At 31.7% G+C, this 24297-nt stretch overlaps 2 protein-coding genes across 2 annotated transcripts; one reads left to right on the top strand and one right to left on the bottom strand.

Moving 5' to 3' along the window:
• Positions 1–6894: 6894 nt before the first annotated feature.
• On the bottom strand, positions 6895–9781 carry LOC129316546 (transcription factor DIVARICATA-like). The gene is made up of 2 exons (XM_054960966.1): positions 9390–9781; positions 6895–7147 (listed from the first exon to the last, which is right to left on the bottom strand). The coding sequence occupies exons 1-2, from the start codon at positions 9779–9781 to the stop codon at positions 6895–6897; spliced, it is 645 nt and encodes a 214-aa protein (XP_054816941.1).
• A 10166-nt stretch (positions 9782–19947) lies between these two features.
• LOC129316545 (UPF0481 protein At3g47200-like) lies at positions 19948–21195 on the top strand. The gene has a single exon (XM_054960965.1). The coding sequence runs from the start codon at positions 19948–19950 to the stop codon at positions 21193–21195; it is 1248 nt and encodes a 415-aa protein (XP_054816940.1).
• The last annotated feature ends 3102 nt before the right edge of the window (positions 21196–24297 follow it).

Raw genomic sequence — 24297 nt, 5'->3', positions numbered from 1 at the left:
TCACCACCAAGCATTCTTATACTAGTTATTGCCCCCTCATACATATCTTGTATAGCTCGAATATAGGGAATCAGACACCCTTCTTTTCCAAAGCCTTCCAAAGTATTTCTTTCGGTATACGATCATAAGCTTTTTCCAAATTAATGAAAACCATATCTAAATCTTTGCCTTTACATCAATACTTTTCCATTAATCCCCTTAGTAGATCAATCGCTTTTGTAATCGCTCTCCCTAGCATGAAGCCAAACTAATTCTTTGAAGTCCTAGTTTCCAATCTCAACCTATGTTCAATTGCTCTTTTCTATAATTTTATAATATGAGTCATAAGTTTAATCCCTTTGTAGTTAGTACAATTCTAAATATCTCCTTTATTTTTATAAATAGGAACTAAGATGCTTCTCCTCCAATCATCCGGCATTCTCTTGGATTGTAAGATCTCATTAAATAACTTAGTTAACCACTACACTCCTTCTTCACCCAAATATTTTCACATTTCAATAGGGATACAATTAGGTCCATTAGCTCTATCATTTGCTAATTTTTTAAGAGCCTCTCTCACTTCCCAAGCTCGTATTCTTCAATAAAAAGACAAATTTTGCACTCTTTCAGAAATTACTAAAAATTCCAAGTTAATTGACGAGCCCCTATCATCATTGAAAAGCTTAGAAAAATATGTCTCCCATCTATCTTTAATATCATTTTTTGTGACCAGAACATTTCCCTCTTCATCCTTTATACACCTTGTTTCAAATCTCTTGATTTTCTTTCCTTACTCTTAGCAATCTTATAAATTTTTCATTCTCTATCCTTTATCCCAAGACCATTATAGAACTTTTCAAATACTTTAGAATGAGCTTCACTCACAGCCCTCTTAATTTCCTTTTAGCCATACGATACTTTTTCTAATTTTCATCATTATTGCATAAATGAATGGCTTTGAAATACTCCTTCTTATACTTAATTTTTTTCCTGTACACTATCATTCCACTATTAAGACTCCTTATCTCTCAGACCAAAACCTCTTGATTCTCCTAAAACTTCTTTTACCTTCCTTACCTTCACAGCCAAGTCTCCCAGAAGGTATTGGCACTTCCTCGACACTCCCAAATTCCTTCAACCAAGAGACTTTTCTCTTTTCACTTTTTAATTGCCACCACCTAATCCTTGGAGTTATTACTTATTGACGCTTTTGGTTTTTACTCATAATACATACATCAAGGACAAGGATCTTGTGTTATGTCGTAATAGCATCCCCAAGAATCACCTTACAGTTTTTACAAAGTCTTCTGTCCGCATTCCTTTCCAAAAAGAAATCAATCTATGACTTTGAAGCTCTGCTTTTATAAGTGATGAGATGCTCATCCCTCTTCTTAAAATAGGTGTTAGCAATCTTGAAATCATATGCCAAAGAGAAATCCAAGATATGCTGTCCTTCATTATTTAGTTCCCTAAAACCCAAACCACCATGCATCCTCGTATAATGACCTATCTCCCTCCCAACATGTCCATTAAAGTCTCCTCTAATAAAGATCTTTTCATTATGTGGTTTTCTTTCAATCAGCCCCTCCAAGTCTTTCCAAAATAATTCTTTAAAATTGGCTTCTATTTCAACTTGAGGTGTATAAGCCCTAACAATATTGATAATCTCCCGTCTGATGATCAATTTTAAGGAAATAATTCTATCCCCAATTTTGTTAACATCTACCACTCCTTATCGACAATGATGCCCACCCCATTACATGTGTTTACTTTCTCAATATAGTAGAGTTTGAAACCTTATATATCCTTAGCTTGTTTATCAGCCCATTTAGTTTCCTACAGGCACAAAATATTAATTTTTCTTTGAATCATAACTACTACCACCTCCACAAATTTACCAATCAAGGTCCTAACATTCCAAGTACCAAGTCTAATCTTGCTCACATGAACTAACTTCTTTAGGCGAGCTGATCCAGAATAACATGGTAGCCCTTGCTCATTTAACACTACATCCGAGCATCGATGCAGCGACCCTAACTCACTTATCACTACACTCGAGCCATGCAGCGCGTTACTTATGGGCAACGACCTAGCATTACCACAAAAACATCTATTATTTATATCCATGTGTAATTCAACAAATTTTTACGTTGGCTGTTGAGGGCCCAACACAACCCTCCTCCTTTATCCAGGTTTAGGACTAGCTATAAAACATAGGCAAAGTTAAATCCATTAAATATGCAAAAAGTATAAAATAAACTAGAAAAGAAATTGATAGAGAATTTTTTGAATGTAATTAGACTTAGGATTATTTATATCTCCTTTTATATTTCAATAATACTCAATCAATCCCCTATACATTTTGCTCTTAATGATGAATTATGCTAGTTAAGAATACTAAATTACTCACAAGTGCTCTCTCAAGTCTCCAAGTAGGTGTTTAGTTTAATTAATCTCTTAATCTCTTAATTAACTAATTAGACTCCAATTTTTGTTGCAAATTTTATGTAGTGTGAGACTAATGAGTGTATCTTTGCCCCATTAATAAAATCACCTATTCAACTTGCAAACTTCAAATTCTCACATGATTTAACTTAAATTCCACACTCGACCTAGTTATCTTAAGTATCAATCAAGTGAATCCAACATTAATCTAATTGGTGGCCAATCAACTAGGAGTATTAAGCATAGAGTAAAATCAACATGATCACATCATTAATTACAAATATGAAGGGGAAATGAGTATTTAATCCATACAAGGATTCAAAATAATCTCAAAGGCTGCAAATGTTCATAAAACCCATGAGAAAATACAAATATATCAACATAAACATTGAACAAGAGGAAGAGAAGGAGAATGAAGAAGAAAAATCAAGATATAAAGCCAAAATCTCTTTCAATTTTCAAATCCAAGCTCAATCTCCACCAAAATCCATGCCCTAACACACTCCAAGCTCCCAAATTCTCCCAAGAAGTCCCAAATGTTAGCCAAAGTCAAAAATAGCCCTTATATACACCAAAACCTTAACTTTATCAGCTAAATCACTATTGTAGTAAGAACTTTTAATAACAGTTATTTTAAACTTTTTACATCAGTTATTACGGAAAAGTAAAAAAAAAAAGGAAAGTGAAAAGTTGACTTTTTAGGTCGATTATTTATGTGGAAAAGAATTTCCACATCAGTTACTTAAATAACCAACATGAAAAGTCTTGTTTTTCATTGTGGCTTTCTCAAATTGACTTTCCATAATCCTTATTTATAGATAATTGTTGTTAAAAGTTTTTCCACAATGATTTTTTTTATATAACCGTTGTTAAAAGTCTAATTTTGTTAAAAAAATTTGTTTGTTTTTCTATACTTCTAAAACTTAAAACCTATAAATTGTATAGATTAACAACAAGTATAAATAGCCAGTCAGCAGAATCACAATGACAATACCACAAGTTACAACTATACTAAATATATATTTATAAAATGAACTAAATAATATTTTCTTGAATGCGGTCAATCTCTACTGTGGTTTTAATACTATATTAGTCAATCAAATAATAAGTGGAAACCCATAAAATTAATAAGAGAACAATCAAGAAGTGTGTACCTTGCATAGCTATTAGAACTTGCAGGTTCATTGCCCATCATGGTATTCCTATGTAAAAGCCAAGCAAATCTTTACTAATAAAAACAGATTACGGAAGTAATAGAGTGCCAAAATTGTATATTTTTAGCATTATGGAATTATACGTTATGATAAGAAAAGGTACAACAAACAAGAATAGTAAGAAATAAAATTAATTCAATTAATCAAAAAATTGCTTACCGTCAGGAAAAAAATGATTTGGTTTCACGCTCAAGAGAAGAGAAGATGTGCCTGTATCACAACCAGCTATTTTACTAAAAGTAAAATTATTGGAAAATATTCTCGTGGATTGAATTTTATGCTATCAAGTAATTTTGATTTTTTGATGAATATATATAGACCAATAAATGTTGGATAGAGAATGATAGAATAAAAACCCTGCACAAAACATGTTATACACAAAGATGAAATCACAAACCCTGCACAAAACAATCCATAGTTAGTTAATGATGCACCAATGTTGAAATTAAATGCCTTTTTCCAACAAATGAGGTTTTCACAATCATTCTACAAATTAGGATAAATGAATAAACAAAAAATGATAACGTCGTACTTCCTAATATTCAAAACTATAAATGGAACAAGTAATATAGGAATACAGCTCACAGCATAACCCTATATCACTCAAAGCTTGCATTGCAATCACTAAATATAATCTTCTTAGTTAAAGCATATTTATTCTTCAACTTATAAGATTAGAAAACAAATTTGGCAGAGTTTCCTCTTAAATCATAACATCCCAAAATTTCAACAATCACAAAATTCCAACGACAATTGGAAATATATATCTATTATAAACATAATAATGTTTAAACCTCAACCATCACAATCAAACACCAAAATTCATCACAATAAAATTAATTAACCTAATCAAGTATAAAATTCATTTTATTAAAAAGCTCAATTAAAAATAAAGAATTTGATTTTTCACATAGTAGAAGCAACAAATTTTGTCACATAAAAATTAGAAAAAAAATAAGAAAGTAAGAACAAATAAAAAATTAAAGGCAAAAATTCATATTCATGACTACCTAATAAAAATAAATTTCTGAAACCAATTAAAAATATAAAAAAAACAATGTGACTTAACCAAAATCCATTAAGGAAGAAATTGCAACCATAAAAATCCCATTGAATAGAAACACCCAATAATGGAAGAGGAAGAAGGTAAAAGAAGAGAGCACCTACTAGAAAATGAAGAAGAAGGAGACCCACCAATAATCCTGAAGAAGACCTATCAAAAACAAGAAAACCCATCAATAAAGAAGATTTTGACCATAGCAGATGCGAAATTCAGTGACACGGTGACGGAAGACCCCGAACAACAGTGATGGCAGACGCAAATGGCGATGATGATGAGCACAACGGTGGATGGTGATAGCTTTCGAAAGGAACGACACTCAAAAGTTCAAAAATGAGAGAGAGAGAGAGAGTAGAGTACTGGAGATGAAGGCTGATTCAAAGAATAAGTGGGGGAGCATCTTTTTACTTTCTGATATAAGGGATACCACGTTAGTTTTTTACTTATGTGGTATCTAATTTCCACTTAGTTATTCAAGAACCGACATGCAAACTGACATTTTTTCAATTTTTTAAAATAAACTTTTCATGTTAGTTTTATTTAAAATTGACAGGGAAAAAAATTTTTACGTCAGTTTTTTCCAAAAACCAATGTTAATACTCTCACCCATAATTACAAAAAGTGCCATCATTATTTTTTTGCATATGATTTTAAATTAATTGACATAAAAGAATGATGTAATACTCTTTTTTGTAGTAGTGAATAAAACACTTTGTTTTGATGTAGCTTTGGAAGTTGTGAATAAAGCCACATTTTTGGTCACAACTTTACTTTGTTTTGTACACTTCTCCCAATTAGCATGACTAATCATCTTTCGCCTGATTTCTTTATCTAAAATCCGTCCAAAAGCACCATCAAGGGTTCAAAAATGCATCCAACCAAATCTTAAACTAAAATATCAATAAATTAGCTTGAAAATACCAAAATAGAGCCATGGTATGATACATGGAAAAGGGATTTAAAAAAAGGGTGAAATTTATAGCTTAACATTCTTTTTGCCAAAATATATTAAAATGTAAGGAGAATGTGCTCAAATAATATGAAATTATGGAGGTTAACATTCTTTCATGATGCTTAGACTACAAATTCAATTGGATAAAATAAGGAGGAAGTGTGAGAAAAAAATATTTTTAACTACTTCATCATGCTAATGATGCAATTAAAAGAATAATGCTTTTATTCTTTCAATATCATGTGGCAAAAAAAAAATCTTTTTCAATATCATATTTTTAAGGGAGAAAATGGTAAAGTACCTCCAAAGTACAGATTTAATATTAATTTTTTAATAATTTTTTATTTTAATAAATATAATATTAACAATACCTGAAACTTAATTTAAAATGAATGGTAGAGATCATTTTAAAATAAAATGAAAGGCTTAGATCATAAGCCAGAGGGCTAATGAGCAATGAATGCGAACCCATCCAAGAGTGTATGAAGTCAATTATAAGTTTCTCTTTTTAACCCATCTTGTTAAGTTTCTAATATTTTTTTCTCTTCACTTGGGAGGTACTTTACTATTTTCTTCCTTGATAAAATAATCCATACTCAGTTAAAAACTAACCATATATATATATATATATATATGATAATTCAATAAGATAAAATTTAAACATGTATTTAAGATTCAAAAGACTAAAATATACTTTTCTGATTTTATTTATAAATCACTTCTAACATATTTCACTGGAATAAAAAAAATTTAAAACTTATTAACTTTGTTTAAAAAATTTAATGACTGTTCAATTTTACCTTTATTAAATATACATATTTTAATTACATGTTTTTCTGGATATTTAATTAATGGAAGGTAAAAAAGAAAACTTGAATTGAAAATTTATTAATGTAACTTATAAATAAGACAAAAAAAAAAATCTTTTTCTCTCCCTTATGAATAGATAGAGGGAGTACCACTAAAATTAATTTTCAAACATATTAAACCACGGAAACTGATAAAACGAAGATCTCCACCAACATAGAAAGGAAGAATTTCAGGAATATAATTGGCTAGGCAGCCACTCATGTAATCGAAAGATAACAAAAGAACCACAAGAAGATCTTCAAGCATATTTAAACCATAGAAATTAAAATTTCTGTCTGAGTTTGAAAAGAAAGATTATTTCAGAATCAGCTAGTCATCATTCAAGGAGTTGCCAAATTAAAGAGCATGCAGCAATAACACTACTAAATCCATAATCATGGCTTCTTATAGTCATCAGAGATGGCAAGTTGTGCCTTTTCTGCCATGGCCACCGCCAGCATATGTGAATCGTCAACCGTTCGCATGAACGATCCGTCTTTCCTAGAACGAGACTTAGGGTTTTCAAGTTTCTTAAAGTACTTTTGTGCATGACTGGCCACTTGAGTTGGAGTTTTAGATGTCACTAAAAACCTTGATATGCTCTTCCAATCACCTCTTCCAAAGCGCTCAAGCCCCTGAAGGAACATTCTGTTTGCCCATATCAATATCAGTATAAAATATAAAATATATGTAATCAAATTATATTATTCATAAGTCATAAACAAGATGTCTCAAAATTTTTACAATTTTTGTAATGCATAAGAAAATGGGTAGTAAAATGTGAGGAGCTAAGTACATACACACATATATAATCCAGCACAAGGTAAATATGTGTGATATGATAAGTTTTAAAATGTTAAGATATAGATACAATGCACACAAAATGATCAATTGTTTACAAAGTATGACTACAATGTTCAATTAGAACTAAATATCAATCTTCATTTCTACTCAAATTACTGAGATTTTCTGAGTTTCAAAGAAAGAAAAAATGATTCAATAATAAAATAGACAAAAAGAAGTCTTAGAACTGTGATTAATTATTAACAGTGTAAATAGCTAGTTTGATGACAGTCCTAAGTTAATCTCTTGTTTTCATATTATTGGGCTTCTCTCTACTAAATGAATAAAAAACTACAACTATAGACTGTTAGATTCGCTTTAAAGATTTTTAAAAGCAAAGATTAATCTGTATCATTAAAATTTGATAGATATAAATGGTTTAGAATGATAGTGGAGGATCAATGAGAGACTAACTTAAATGTAGAAATGTAATAGTATGACCTAATTTTTAATTCCATATTGAATTTTGTAGTCCTTAATTAAAAACAATGCCATTTTGATGTGACTCATATCATTCTTAATCACTATTCTGCCTTCACCACTTAATCCATGATAGTGAAATTCAATGGATACTAGCAAAGAAAAAGAATTACTTTATGGCTTTTTCTTTACAATTTTTCTTATATATATATATATATATATATTCTATTGATAGGGGGATGAATTACTATTTTACATTCTTCGAATTGAATCCCGTGTAAGCCATTTCCTTTGTCATGTATTTGAAAAAAAGAAAACACATACGGTTGCATAACCTTCTGGTTTTTATTTCTTTTCCTTCTAAGTACTGAACTGAAGTAATCACCGGATAAATTTTCTAAACTGAACTAAATTTGAGAAAAAGAATTATTTGATTTAGACAAAAATATAAGCAAATCTAGCAACCACCACAAAATTTGAAGTAAAATCTTATCGACAGATCATCCAAATTAATTAACTAGGGAAAACCAGCACATATAATTAAGTTCAAAAAATCTCGTTGACAAGCACAAAGATATCTTCTCCAGAAAATGTTGAGGAATCTTAAATTCTCAGTTTTAAAGAAAAATAATGCAAGCCCTTGCCCAGAAGCTGATATGTAGGTATATTTTTTTTGCATATATTTGGATTTACTTTATGTGTTCGATCAATTAAGATCGTTTTGCTTAAATTTCAATTGCTCAAGTTCCAGTTTGGGTTTGCAAATTTGTGGTATAATCTTAATGTTGTATAGGGGATGAATTGAAGTATTATTTGATTATCATACCTCAAAAGGTTGGGGCATTAATTTAATTTGTCCCTAACTTACGATCTTAAAAACTCTTGGATTTACAGTATCTTCAAGTAGTTGTTCGATGTTCTCACAGCGTAATTGTTTTTGTAAATTTCAAGGAAACTAAGTATATTTTATATATCATTTATGAGTAATTTAAATGTTCTGTAAAGTTTTGAGCTTCAAGTATTATAATATTGTAATTCGTGTGTGTGTGTAATGGGTTCCTCAGTTCACTCTCTTGTTTTGCAAATACATACTGATAAGTTATGCTTGGATTTAATTTCCTACAAGCAATATACTCAGTAATTTAATATGAATCATCCAGATCAGAAAGTGCAAGGAATTTTAAGTTCATGATGGACGTAAGCAAGTCTTCTCACTTTACTTTCTTCAAAACCCTAATTTCACAAGAGTGATTGGGTTTTCTTTCTTCTCCTTGAACTATCCCCAACTTGATTAATTATTTTGGAAAATATAACTTGATTACATAAAAAAATAGAATTTTAGTAATGATGGAATAAATTGTAAAAAAATTAACTTTAAAAAAAAAAACCGTCAAGCCTTGTGTCGGTAATGTACCATTAATTCGGATAAAAATTTGGGGGTCTTTTAATTTTCTTGAAAGATCAATTAATCACAACCTAAAATGCAATCTACATTTATTTAAACATATATATATTTTTAATGTGCATAAATAATGCAAGCCAGAAATTTCCCCCGGTTTCAAACACGAAAGCGAGAGATTGAGAAATCAATAATGAAGTAAAAGAATCAAAGCAAAGAAATACATACTCATGTTCAGTCTTGGTCCATGGAATTCCTTTTCTACGTTCCCTAGGAATAGATCTTGCATTTGATTGTTTAGGAGCTTGTTCGTCAATCTTTCCAAGGTTCATAATTTCATCAAAATCTGAACATTCAATCATCTTAATGTCATCTTCCAGAGCTTTCAGATGCTCTTTAAACTGATTGATGCTTTTTGTGGGGATCCTCAAAGCAAGAGTTGGAAGTAGCAGTTCAGATTCAAGACCAAACTCAGCTAAAGTATTCTCAAATACCTTGTTCTCTTCCCAGGTCCATTGAACTTGAGATCTCTCTTCTGGGATTGACAATGGCGACGATGAATCTCGGATCAAAGTACTTTTTGGAGCGAACGATGAATTATGAGACCTGGAGGGTTCCATTATTGAGTTGAAGAGGAAAAGCGGCTGCAAGCCTCTCAAGTCTCAAGGGTCTGGTTTACTTGTATATACATAATGCCTAAATTGCATTTACTGTTTGTAATAAATGTAATTTATTAAGAAAATAGAGCCATTTTTTTAATATTTTTCTATAAGAGGAACCAAAGAGATTATAGGATTCCAAGGATGTAATGTTCTCGAAGAGAGAGAAATGTATAGCAGAACGAAACTAACTTCTATCATGCGGGTCCCACAAAAGCAGAGCTCGTGCCTTTCTCACATGTCTATCTTTTTAGTTTTCACTTGAATATGGTAATTAATTATTTTAAAAGGGGATGGCCACTTAATATCCATCACTACTCAGATTAATCATTGAATTTGATTATATCCAATTATCCCCATTGCAAGTTACAAGAAAGCATAATGCAAGGTGAATAAGAATATATATGTCTTTGTTTTTTTGTAGTGATGAGAAGCCATATATTTTTTTTTTTAATAACAACTTGATTACTCATTATAGGATTCCCATTAAAACACAATTTGGATTGAATCAATCAAATAGTTTAAGGGATTCAAGCCAAGTTAGCTTATGTGGCAATGGTGAGTTGTGGTGGGGTGGGGTAAAGTCAAGGATTGAAATTCTTTTGATGTATAACTAAAGAGCTTAAGAGATCCAAATTAATCTTTTGTTAGGAATAAATATCATGACTTTTGTAATTAAAATAACTTCATTACTTGGATATTTATACCACTTGTTAGTGATTATTAGAAATTGTGATATTATATAAATAACATAAAACCCTATGTATTAGTCAAGTTTTCCATTGATTCAATATCAAGTGTTATCCAATCTTGGCCCTTTGTGTTGCTCATCTTGTGTAAACTCTTTGTTTCTCATAATCTCTTCATGGCCTCAAATCAATGGGAGATAATTTGAAGATACTTCTCGAAGAACTTTCATATTTTCCTGATTTATTAAAACTATCAATAGGCATGTAACATCCTTATCACATGGAAAGCCTCTTAGAAATCTTTTTAAAACACTTAAGGATGACTTAGAATGAGTTCAGACACTTTAAGAAGGGTTTAGTTGCAAAATAGGAGACAAAACAAGCTATTGCTATTGTCCAGCCTCATACGTGAGCAAAGGAGTCACATTTGTCTGCGAATAGACACCGAATAGACACCCGTGAACATGGCTCGTGTTGGCAGTTGGCCATAATTTATACTAGCACTAATGCTGATGAATGCAACTCAGACAGACACTTTTACATACGATTCTGAGCAGAAAATAGGATTTTAACACATTCAAATCAGCAATTTCAACCTTCCTTAAGTAGGGGAACGCCAATTTCAAACCTTGAGTGTTAATTTGGAGCTACTAAGCCTTAGGTATGTACTCTAAACCTCAAATTGGCTTATAGATTATGGGATTTTTAAGGTTAGCATGCTTTGGGATGGCTAGAGGATAGGAAATTTAATTGAAAAAGTTTGTACCATTTAATTTTTTATTAATCACTTTGAAAAGAGTAATTAAGCAATTCTAAACATTCCATAGGTTTACATTTAGTTAAAAAGCGATGACATGTTAAATCCCTAAAAGCTATAGCTTTTAGAAGAAAAGAAATTCAGTGTTTTGGGATTAAAGGCTAGTATGTGACAAATTAAAGGCTACTTTAAGTTAATTAATATTAGTAGAGTGAGGAAAATGAAGTTATAGAGTTACATGTTCATGCCATGAGTGTGTTAGGATTAATTCTTATTTGCTTTAGAGTCCTAATTTCTAATTCTATTGGGTTGTAGACATGTGAGGAGGTTCTTGTTGAGAACCCCTGATTTTTTTCCTTAGCTAACCCAAGTTGAATGTGTAAGAGCCCTTGAGTTCACTTGAGCCTGGGTAATCGCAGTCAAATTTATCTTGTATGAATGTGTAGGTTTGCAATATTGTACTCCTTCCATTTAAAAATGTAAAACATTTTTAATTGAATCTCACTCCTAATAAAGTAGTTACTTATCCTCAAACTGTGTATCTTTATATATATACCCCTATTTAATAGGATGTTTCACTCTAAAATAAAAAATAAAATGATTTATTCATTAGGTACACTTTTGAAAAAAAAGACAATGATTACATATTAAAATACTAAAAATTCCTTACATTTTTTAACAGAATACATTATATGTATATTTTGTTATTTAGAAGGACCTTAATGAATATGCTAATTGATATTTTGGATATGTTTATTGAAAACCAATAACTAGGCTGATAACCTTTTAATCTATATGGTTTAAGGAATTCCGTTGGATTCTAATATTTTAAATTGTCTCTAGCATGTTTGAGGTATATTGTGACTTAATATATACTAAATTAAGATTAAATTGCTATATAAAAGTGATTTCTGAGTAGGGTTAGGTTGCAATTGAGAAAATTGTACTAAAGGGGTGATGGATGTGTTGGGAATCTTCTAGAAAATAAGATGAGTCATGATCACTTACTTTGCCCCCCGCATGGACCTTAATAGGGGGTGCCTCACTTTAGTTAGACCTATTTCACTCCTTTGGTTGGGATTGGGACTAATTGGGTATTATTATGATGCCACTTGTGTGATCTTGTGCTACTGCTGTGCTATTGGAGTTTTGTATAATAAACTTGTGTGTTGTCAATATTTAATGATATAAGTTGCCATAGGAATGCATTAGCATATTTTGATGCACCTGTGTGATTATCATGTGTGTATCTTAGCCTTGTGATATGAAAACATATGAAATGATGTAGAATGTGATAGAGAGGGATAAGATACTAATACAAGTGTATGAATGTGTGTTTGAAAGTGATAAATGTGTGAAATTTGGCCAGTGTGTGTATATATATGTGTAAGTGTGATATTTATGTATATATGTGAAATTTGTGTATACATGTGACTCAGATGATATAATTGCTTAATTAGGTGTTAAATGTCCCATTGGATGTGGTTAAGGCCTTAAAAGTAGCTAATGACACGTGATTTGGATTTGGGACATTCGGGTGAGTGAAGATGACATAAAGTGGTCATTTTACATCAAAGTATCTAATTTTCACATAGAACATTAGATTGAAATGAAACCTTTGTCATAAGTTAGATTATCGAATAAGCTTCCTATAAGCACTTGAATCATTCTAATCGAATATCATATGTGAAAATGCCAAACACTGAAAGTTTGCATATATCAAACTATTATGATAGCAAAAATTGTCATATGTGCTGTAGCACATGACACAAATTTTTAACATACATGACTAAAATGACTATTTTGACCCTGTTTTGCAGTACATGGTACTTAAGCATTCCTAAACGCTTCACTGTGCATAATATATATTTTTGGGTGATTTGAACTATTTTCAAAAGATTTTTAGAATCCCAACTATTTTTAAATTATTAATTTCTATATTTTTAACATACGTGACTTATGGTAATACAGAGGGTAAGAGCTTCTATCAACCTTCGAATAGTGTATGTGGATGAGTTTGGTAATGTCAAGGAGGACATTACAATGAGTGTGTAATAGGTGTTGGCAGGGGTGAGTAAGGTTGTAGGGCCATATCAAAGGTACTTTTAGCCACAGTGAGCTAGTCTAGTCTTCCAAGATGATAGTTTTGCCCTTTTCGTTCCTTTCTCAATGCTATGTTATGTTTGATATTTCCATGTTTCCACATGTTTTTAATACCCTGACTTTAAAAAAGCATTCTAGTTAATCTTTAATGACTCTTTAGGATCCCAATTTCTAGTTGTCACTTAACAAATGTTTTAAACATTAAAGCCATGATTAATCTTTATGGTTAAGGATTATTGGTTATTGGAGTCGTTTGAGGTTAATGACAGAGGTCATTACAAATCGAAGAGAGCACCCTGTAGATATAGTATGTTAGTAGCAAGTGACCATCTCTGTTTTCTTCTATTAGTTTTTTTTATATCAACCATCACTTTATCTTCTATCTATATCTCAAGTTTGACTCTAAAAGCAATTAACAATTGTAAAAGCAAAAGTGAAAGTCCGTAGAAGGGGGTGAATTAGGTTTATAAAAATTGGGCTAATAATAAAATTAAAGAGATGAGTTTAGAATGATATCACCAATCATAGTAGAGTAAAGAAGAGAAGCTTGGACAGATCATTTATCTTGATTCAACTCCTACAACTTGAGCTTACATCTAATCCCTAAGTACCACTTGAGATTTTTTCAATAACTCCACCAAGATTAATATTGGCTCTTAGTAGCCTCAGTACAATCCTAAAGTTAAACTAAAGTTTGAATCACTTCTCCTTACAAAGGTAATGATTTATCCCTCTTAAACTCTCTAAGTTTAAGATCCTTTGTTTTAAGAAAGAAAATAGAGACAAATAGAGTAAATTTAAGAATGAATTAGTTCTATCAAATACTCTCTCCAAGAGTTAATATATAATCAATGACGCTCACTTGTAACGAATACAAACTTTAAAAGTTGGTAAAACAAAAAATGAAATAGCTCGTATTGTTCGTTTGTATTGTTCTTTTCACCATCTTCATAAATGCTTTAATTTATAGTAGGGCTTCATAAATGATCTGTTAGACTCATGAATATAGCCATTAGAGTCATTGACTTCTCTCTTCTAAGCTTTTCCCGAAAAGAGGCAATGGAACAATGCTTTACGATGGAGTTTTGAATAAGGCAAGTAAGGAAAATAATGTCTTTTGGCATTAAATATTCTGATAAGGTAGGTGAAAGACTATTTTGGAAGAATGAAGCTATTTATGAATAGGAATTTCTAAATACAATCAGTAAGTGTTTAATGCAACTTAAATTATGTTTAAAAAGATTCTAGGAAAATTAAATAACTAACACAACTCTCAGAAAGTGAAAGGAAATGGATGGAAAGAGTTTTGAAATTGCCCTATTATTCACGTGAAAAATAGAGCATGTTACTTCATGCTTGTTTTGGAATAAGCAGCCTTACCTCAAAATAATGAAGAGTTGAATATCGAGAAGCATATGATGGTTATCTCAAGATATATCCCTTATATTGAAAGAAGATTACGTACGTGTTGATCTAAAAGTGTTTATTTGGGAATAAGATAAACTTTTCACAAATAAGCTATTCCTGAGTAAGATGTTATGTAATGACGGATCAAGAAACAGCTTTAAAGATCAACCACTATTCTTGAATAAAGACAACTATTCCCAAATAAGCTATTTTTGAATAAGCAAAAGAGTGGATACTTGGGAATAAGAGACACGCACTTAGGAATAAGCTATTTTGAAATAAAGGTACTATTTTGGAATAAGGACCACTTCACAAAAAAATTACAAAGGCTCTCAGATTTTGGATTTTGGATTCTAGGATCAATTGAGATACCTTTCAAGCAATACCAAGGGTCCTTAAGGAGTTAAGATCAAGTCAAATACTTAATCTCTAGAGAGAAATACTTTAAAAAAGAATACGAGAGGCATTTAGGTGTTTCTTAGCTAATTGGGAATAAGGCACTTATTTGTGAATAAGAGTGCCTATTTGGGAATAAAATGTAAGAGTAATAAAATAACGCAAAGAGACCCAATTCCTTTACAAACCACTAATTCTTAATTATTAAACCTATAAAACACAAACTTCTTTCATTTTATAATCATCAAAACTAAGGTTTAACATTTCTCCTCTTTTTTCATGATGACAAAACTTAATGCATTTTGTTAGTCTTAGAGAGACTTTGTCTCCCCTTCAAACAAGTAATAAACAGGGAAAGTAAATTGAACAAACTATGAATTGAATAATACACTTGTATTAAAGGATAGTTATGAGTAATATATAGTAATAACCAAAAGATAAACACAAAAACGTATAAAGTATAAGCTTAGTTCAAACAAAGAAACAAAAGAAATGACAAGGCTCTTCTTGATCTCCACAGCATCAACTTTTGCCATAAAATTCTTCACCCAATCATCTGTGAGAATGTCAATGTGAGGCATTGTGGGTGTTTTTTTTGGAAGAGACTAATGGCTTGATGAGTATAGAGGACTTTGAATGCAGAAGCTTAGGCTTAGGATCTCGTTCCTTGGAAACCTTAGGCCTAAATTTCCTTGCACTCCTCTTTTTCTAATCATTGGGTGACCCTTATGCTTGTCTATACCTGAATCCATAACCATTTCTTTGCTCTTTGCACATTGCAACTTAAAGGCCATTCTTAAACTCTCAGACTTTTTCTCCCTCTTTTTGTCATCATCAAGGAGCTTCAGAGATAAGTCAACAGGAGTGAATAAATGTGAAGGGAGAGTGATTGGAGTTGTAGGACCTATAGCCTTGACCTTGGCTTCTAACTCTTTCCAAGAAGGCCGAGGAGAAAATAGAGGTGAGAGCTTGATGATTTCTCCAAAGGCTAGTAAGGGTGTCAAAGGTTGAAGATTTTAGAATACCTTGGTGTTTTATTTCATTAAGTCCTTGAACAGGGCTGTAGTAGGAACACCTGAATGAATAGGAGTTTTCTTCTCAACATAAGCCCAGGGAGTGACTTCTTCCACATCTGAGTCTTCATTGCCATAAGTATAAACAATGCAGTAATTGCATTGAAAGCTCCATCCATTGAAACCTCTTGATCCTTAGGTGCCTCACCTTGAGTAGGTTCTTGTGCAGTTTGTTTTTTTAGTAACTGGTTATGAATCGTTATTATTGCTTACGTGCTTTAATATATGGTTGAGTTGGGATATGTATAAATATTATATTATGAAAGCAAGCATAATGTGATGTAAATATTATGGTGGCATGAGCTATGATGTGAGTTTTATTGTTTATTGCATGCTAGATGTTATGTTATGCATGAGGAAATTGCATATGGTTAATTGAGCTAACATGAGTATGGTGGGTGGTAGTTCACCCTAGAGAAACCAAAGGCTAGCTTAGTATAAATCCACACGGTGTAGCCTCCATTGAATTTGTGCACAGTGGTTAGCATCTTTCATTACTAATGTGCTTAGTATTGCTAATGATCTACGAGTGTGGCATGAGTTAGGTATAATACTCAATATCACTGATCCTGGATTAGACATATGGATCAGGTAATATATGACATCCTGAAATTCGAGTAAGGAAAACTCATTGTTTAAGAGTAAGTGTGGGAACTTTTGGTTAGGTAACCTCTCACAATTAGAAAACAGGGCTAGTTTCAGTCACACAAACTAGTCCTATATTATTAATAGCTCATGGGTATGGTTAGATGATATAAAGAGGGATATAAGGTGGTTGCATTTCTCATAAGCATTGATATATATGAAATTGAGTTTATGTGATGACTTGGTTGTTATGTTATTGCTTGCTTTATTATGCTTTGTTTTAATAAGTTTATTAGTTATTGAGATTGTTTTTTTAGGAGAAGATAATTAAGAGAAAGGGAAAGGGAGAGGTATCAATGCTAAAGAACTAGAGACATATATGTAAAGTCTCTAGTTAACTTTTGTGCACTGAAATGATATTTTGCCAACTCTAGGATTTGTTGCGTGCACTTATTCATGGAAGGATATATGTTTTATTTGCATGTGAGCCCAATTGTAAACTTGGGCAATTTTGTGAGTATTTGGCCTCAATTAGTATATTTTTTAAATAATTTACATGACATGTGCTAATTCTTTATGCTCATTTTTTCAACAATTTCATATTTATATGTTACATATGTATATAATATTATTTTTATTTAATTTTTATGTCATCAATGTGACTGGCGATTTGACTAGTAAGAACATGTGAACCATGAACTATTGGCATTTCTAGTTCTCGATGTTGAGCCTTTAAAACACGGATAATTAATAAGTATATAGCATGTAGTCAAAATACAAAAGATAAAATTATCTTTCGCATAACTAATGGTTAAGGGGATTGAGATTTAGTGCTTATCAAAGGAATGAGCACCATGGTGTTCATCACCCTTGATGAGATATGAATCATCCAGATTTAAAACTTTTATTTTATTTTTATTTTAAATTTATTAAAATAAAAATTTAAAAAAATTACAACAAAAATTAATAAATTTTCTTTACAATTGTTGGATAGTTTAGATTTAATTTTAATGGTCCAAATTTAATATTTATTTTTTATAATTTTTATAAATTAATTATCCAGATTTATTTAAAATTTAAAATTTAAAATTTTTTTAAAAATATTTTTTAGAAAGTGACAGCTAGGAAATTATCTTTATTTATAAAATATTATTTATCAAAATAAAATTTTAATTTTTTTAAATTTAATATTAAATGTGGACTGTCCAAAGTATACTTAGGAAGTCAATTTATAAAATAAAATAATTTAATATTATTGACCCATCTAGATTAAATCCATACTATCCAAATTAGTGATAAACAACTTTATTAAAAAATTTGATAAATTTTAAAATTTTTAATTTAATAAATACAAAATAAAAATAAATAAAAGTTTTAAATTTGAACAATCCACATTTAATCGGAACATGGTCTAGCTCTCATCAAGGATAACTAACTTTTACTACCGTGTGATGTACAGGGAGATTTTAATTAACAACTTATTAAATCATAAAAAAATTTCATTTTTCAAAGTTATATAAATGAAAGATTTAAAAAAACAATGAAACCAAAATTATCTACATATAATAACACAAAATTTCCGGTGAAGAAAAAGCTCTGAAGGCCACTGCTCACAGGATGCCGTTCGCGATCTGGAGATCTAAGGGGAGAAGAAGCTCAAGTTCTTGGCTGAAGAAGATGCTGAAGTTCTGAGGAGGGGAAAAATGCGTTCGATTAACGGACCAACATTTTTTTGAGGCCTGCAATTGATGGGACAAGTTGCCCCAAAGAAAGTGATCAGCGTACTTTATGGAAGATCATAATGGCCATTACCCTTTTATGGAAAGAAAGCATGGTCCGAAAAATGCTTTAGGCAAGGGAAGAAGAGAAATGGTGTTACCTTTTTTGAGCAAGAATGACTGAATCGGGGAAAAATAAATAAATTCCTCTACAAAGGGGCTTCTTGGACACTCTTTGACCATCTTCAACTGATGTTGAACCATTTGAAATAATTGATGTTGGTCTGACCAGTGTGTTTGGATTCAAGGCTTCAATTGCAAACTTGTTAACGTCCCTTCTACCATAGCTGAAGTAATTGCTATCATTCATGGGCTAAACCTGTGTTGGAACAAGGGATATCGGAAAGTGAACTTGTACACTGACTCCTTTGAAGCCATTAATTTCCTTACTCAGGTTGTGATGAAAGTCACCTGTTCAAAGATATAATCACTGATGTGAAGATGCTTTTCCACTATGACTGGACTCTAGAAGTTTATCACTTGTACCGTGAACATAATGTTTATGTTGATTTTTAGTTAGGAAATCTCATAATTTAGATAATACTTTTTGTATCTTTGATCATCCTTCAAACTTTTTTTAAGGGTTGGAAAATGATAAGGTATTCTCCCTTCCTGTTTTGAATACTTTGTACTGTCTATATATAGCCTTCTAATGGCATTTTAATTCCAGTTTATAATAAGAAAATAATAATAATAATAATAATAATAATTAAAAATGGTGAGAATAAGCTTGTAGATGTGGCATGTAATTTGGGAAGAGGACGAAAGAAAGAAAGGACAAATAGGTTACTGTAACTAAAGGGGATATACCCTCTGATGACCACTGAAACCTGGTCGGTCAACCTACTGGTCAAGTGATCAAGTATATGTATGTGGAGGCCAGCTAACTTGATCCTTAGCGGAAAACATGAGATCTTTGCTTCGGTGAAGAAGATCGCTGAAAGCAAGAGGAGAACATTGTCAAATTCCTTTCCAAGAAGAGGCAACGATGAAGCAGAATGACACACTTGAGATTACCGAAGACCAAGATGAAATTCATCGACAACATCCCCTCAAGCGCCGTACGGAACAAGAAGTAAGATTTCTAGTTTGCTACTGTTCGATGCCTAGATATGGTGTTATAGATTTTTCAGATTGTGAGATTATAAGAAGTCAATGCTATTGAGTGGGGAAAATGTAGCTACAGTGATCAAGGGGGTGGTTTCTCTGTAGTTTCCTTCTCAGTTTAGATCTTCATCCGAAGCTTATGTTCCTCCTCCTCCTATTTTGCTAATGTAATTTCTGTTTGCTTACCTAAATCAAAATGTATATATATATATAGTTGGCAGATCATGTGATCATGGACATGGAAGCAATGATTCAGCGAAGCCAAGAGGGGGTTTTGTTACCTGAATGTTGTATCTACAAGGTGCCTCATATGATACGCGATCAACATGGAAGCGCTTATACTCCAAAATTTATTTCAATTGGCCCCTTTCATTATGGTGATGAGAGATTGGAAGATATGGAGAGGCACAAAGAAATCTTCTTTGCAAGATTTATCCGTAAATCTAAGAAAAGCTTGAGTGATTTGGTTAATTATGCCCAATCTTCAGTGCAACAAGTTCGTGATTCTTACTCAGAGGACATCGCCTTCGAGGACAAGGATCTTATGAAGATGATATTACGGGATGCAGCTTTTATTATTGGACTCTTCTGCGGGTTCATTAGCGAAGACAAGGAATTATTAAAAGATGCTAAACTGTCACAACTATGGGTGAGGGCAAATATTGCTCAAGATTTGCTTTTACTTGAGAATCAACTTCCTTTCTTTTTTATTGAGAATCTATACAACAAAGCAGATCCCTGTAACCTCGGCGGTTACCATCCTTCATTTCGCGAGCTCACGTACATGTACTTTAGCTTTTATAACATTCAAAATTTAAAGCCTGATCCTAATGTGGGAATAGCACACTTCACAGATCTTCTCAGGATTTTCCATTTGCAAGAACAGAAGCCTCAAAGGAAATTATTCCATGCATCTAGTGATATTCTTTTATATAGTGCACACAAGTTGAAAGATGCAGGAGTAAAGTTGAAGGCTGGCAGAAGCAAGTGCATATTAGACTTGAAGCTTTCAAGGAATAATCATGTTCTTCAGGTTCCAGAGATTACAGTGGATATGGGGACTGAAATTTTGTTTCTCAATATGATTGCTTTAGAACAGTTCCGTTATCCTTATGATACTTACATTACTGACTACGTTGGTGTGCTGGATTGCCTGATCGATACAGATAGAGATGTTGATGTCTTGATTCATCAGAAAATAATCCGCAACCATCTTGGTGATAGCAGGAGTGTTGCTGAATTATTTAACAGCTTGTGGAAAAATACTGTTCCGATGACTTTCAGCTCTGGATATTTGGATCTCTGCAAAAGATTGAATGACTTTTATCAAGATCCTTGGCGCAAGAAAAAAGTAGCTTTGAAAAGGGATTATTGCAAGACAGCGTGGCAAACTACGGCATCAATTGCTGGTGTCATACTCATCATTCTCACCTTTATTCAAACCATCTTTTCCATCCTCCAAGTTGTATTGAACAAGTAGATTTCATTTCAAGCTTGTAAGTCTGAGGGTTATATCCTCAAAGTCTAGTTTCATTCGGTCTAATATAGCGTCTACTTCCTTGAATCATACTTCTTATTCTTACCATTATTCAAACCATATTTTCTGTCCTCCAAGTAGTATTGAACAGGTAATGGGTTTTTACAATCTATGAGAACAAAAGACAAAACCATTACCTATAGTTTGACAACAGGCAGCGAGTTTGAGCTTTAAGAATAGGCAACAGCTTTCGCCTGTTACCAAACTATTCTAACTGCTCTCACCCATTGTTAATAATTAACTTAGCAGCAATTCTTGCCCGTTGTCTATTCGCTTTAGACAACAGTTTTGTACTGTGTTTCAAGGTTTGCAAATAAACAACAATTTTGGCTTGTTTCAAAGCTTGTCCAACAATTTACGCCTATTGCCTAAAACTAATAGGAAACAATTTTTTCTTGTAACTTATGCATTAATTATTTAATACATTTTTTATGTTATTTAAATTATGCAACAAATGGAGTTTCATAAATTGACATTGACAATATATAGTAAACAACAAAAAATGGCTCGATTTAATTTATATAACATTCAACAAATTTAAGGTATCCAATACACATACAATATACATCCAAAATACAATCTTAAATTTGTAATGAGCTCTCAGTATAGTGAACTCTAAATGCCTATAACCACAGAAAGTTATGCAATCCATGTTTTGCAAAATTTTATTGTTTAGAAGAAAGCTGTACATCTTGCTTTTCCAAGGAGGTCCTCTTCAGAGACATGCTTTGATTTGAGTTGCTTCTAAGAGGGATGTCTTTATATCTAGCTGTTGCATCATTTTGTGGTTCTGTCATTGTTTCACGCTTTACTTCTCTAGGTTTCTTAACAATTCAGTAGTTGATCTTGCTTGGATAGGAACAATCAAACCTTTTTTAACAGGACTTTGGAACCTCTTATTCATTTTTCAATCCACAAAAAGAATGCAATTTCAGTTTCAGCGGTCAGTAAAAGAATTATTTTACAGAAGCATTCAATAAAATGAGCAATTAAAGTTTGGGTTAACGTACAATTTGAATCCTGAACTATAAGTTTGAGGATGATTTAAAATATAAAATTTTAAAAAATACATTTTGAATACTAAACGATTAAAGTTGGGATAATTTCGCTTCCACTATTAAATTTGAACAAACATCCATAATTTTTTTTTAAAAACGGGGCTTAACTTGTAATTCCCCTCAAATGATGGTAGGAGAGAGAGAAGCACAGTAAAATTTGATGAAAATCACATATTTAAAAGTTCAAATTTGGGCTTAATTTGTTAAAAACTAACAAACCTTTGTTCAAATTTAATGGTGGGGGCAAAATTATCCCAACCTTAATTATTTAGAGTTCAGAATATACTCTTTAAAAATTTAGGATTCAAATCACCCTGAACCTATAGTTCAGAATTCAAATTATATATTAACCTTTAAAGCTTTGTGGGATTAAGTTGAGAAAAATAATCCCTATCATTTTGTATGATTTTGAAAAATAAAATGCCTACTATTATTTTAAATGTCATTTTTCTGGTTTTTTGATCAAAGGAGCATATATGTACTTGGGAATTATGCGACTGAAACATAATTGGCAGAACCTAGTAAGTAGTGCTAATAATTTGTCTAAACAGGTTGGAGAATTTAATTTGAGATCTTCATGTGATAATTTAGTAAAGTAGTGCTTACTGTAAGTAGTGCTAATAACCCATCCAAAGGAACTCCACCAGCATGTTTCATTATAATTAAAGTCAAATACCATATCAGACCAGATCTTTGGGGGGGGGGGGGAACAAACGGCATTATGACTTACATGTCCAAGTTCTTGGCTTTATGACTTGCACATCTTAAAATAAACACACATACTGATCAAACAATTTTAAATAAAAATACATTACAAAATTAGAAATGTGATACCTTGATTAAAAATAATTGCATAGCTTGACCAAATAAAATTGTTAAACTAAAACAAAATAGTTATCTGCTACAAGGATCAATATTCTCGTCAGAAAAATAAAATAAAATAATGCAGCTATAATATTCTGTCTCATTGAAAAACTAAAATTATATCGCTAACATCAGAAGGTATTATTCTTATGTCCGTCCTCCTACTTGTTAACAAGTATCACACACTTAACCAAATCTGAATTATACATATATATAGATACATATAGCTTGATCAAGATCTTAGAAAAAACCGAAAAATGTGAATTAACGAAGAGTAGTGAAGACTTACAAGTAGACGCATATGAGCTAGGTTTTCTGGTCTCTTATTTACCAGCAAATCTATTTTGCATTCCTAATTCTATTAACTTGGTTAAACAAACAAAATTAATAGTTTAATGTCAAACTTACAACAGGACCAACTCTCAAAGAAGAAAACTTAATTTAGAATCCATTTCTAATTCTAATTTTCTGTTCAAGAAACAAACTATGGAAGGCGAAACTAGAACAATGTACAGCATTTGCCAGTACTCCTGTAGGCATCTGTACACACTCTTGTAGAAAATGTCACATAGATTCACATTAAAAACCTTGTTAATGACTTCAAATTTCAATAAGCCTATACCCCTAACACTTAAAATAGGTGTGGCTTTGCATGTTTTCCATTGAAAAGAAAAAAAAAAAAAACAGGGAGAGAAGCATGACCCGAGACAGAAAGAAGGGGGAGAAAAGAGAAGCTCACAGTATAGTTTGCTAATAACTGACCATTCATTTCTTTAAGAGCAGCAGCAAGGTCAACAGGATTGGCAAAGCTTACAAATCCATAACCCTTTTTTTTTTCCAGTCCGCTTATACAAAATAGTCAAATGAATTATAGTCATCGAAACAAATTTCTAAGCAAATTTACAAGCACCGCAAACACAAGTTGAATTGATTTAGAAGAATGACGATCAGAAAATTAGAAGCTACGGCCTATCAAGAGCCTAAAGTTCTCAGCATGGTAATTTATTAAAAAATCAATAACAAAATGTAATAACCCATAATATAGTTGTAAAATTAGAATAAATAATAAGATAAATTTATTTCACTTTATATTGAATGTTGGGAAAACAAATAGTAACATGTG

This window comes from Prosopis cineraria, unplaced genomic scaffold (genome assembly GCF_029017545.1).
Source record: "Prosopis cineraria cultivar Desert tree isolate PC_DT_omini unplaced genomic scaffold, ASM2901754v1 PC7, whole genome shotgun sequence".
Lineage (NCBI taxonomy): Eukaryota > Viridiplantae > Streptophyta > Magnoliopsida > Fabales > Fabaceae > Prosopis > Prosopis cineraria.
The sequence above is the reverse complement of the archived record's forward strand: the minus strand, read 5'-3'. Positions and strand labels throughout refer to the sequence as shown.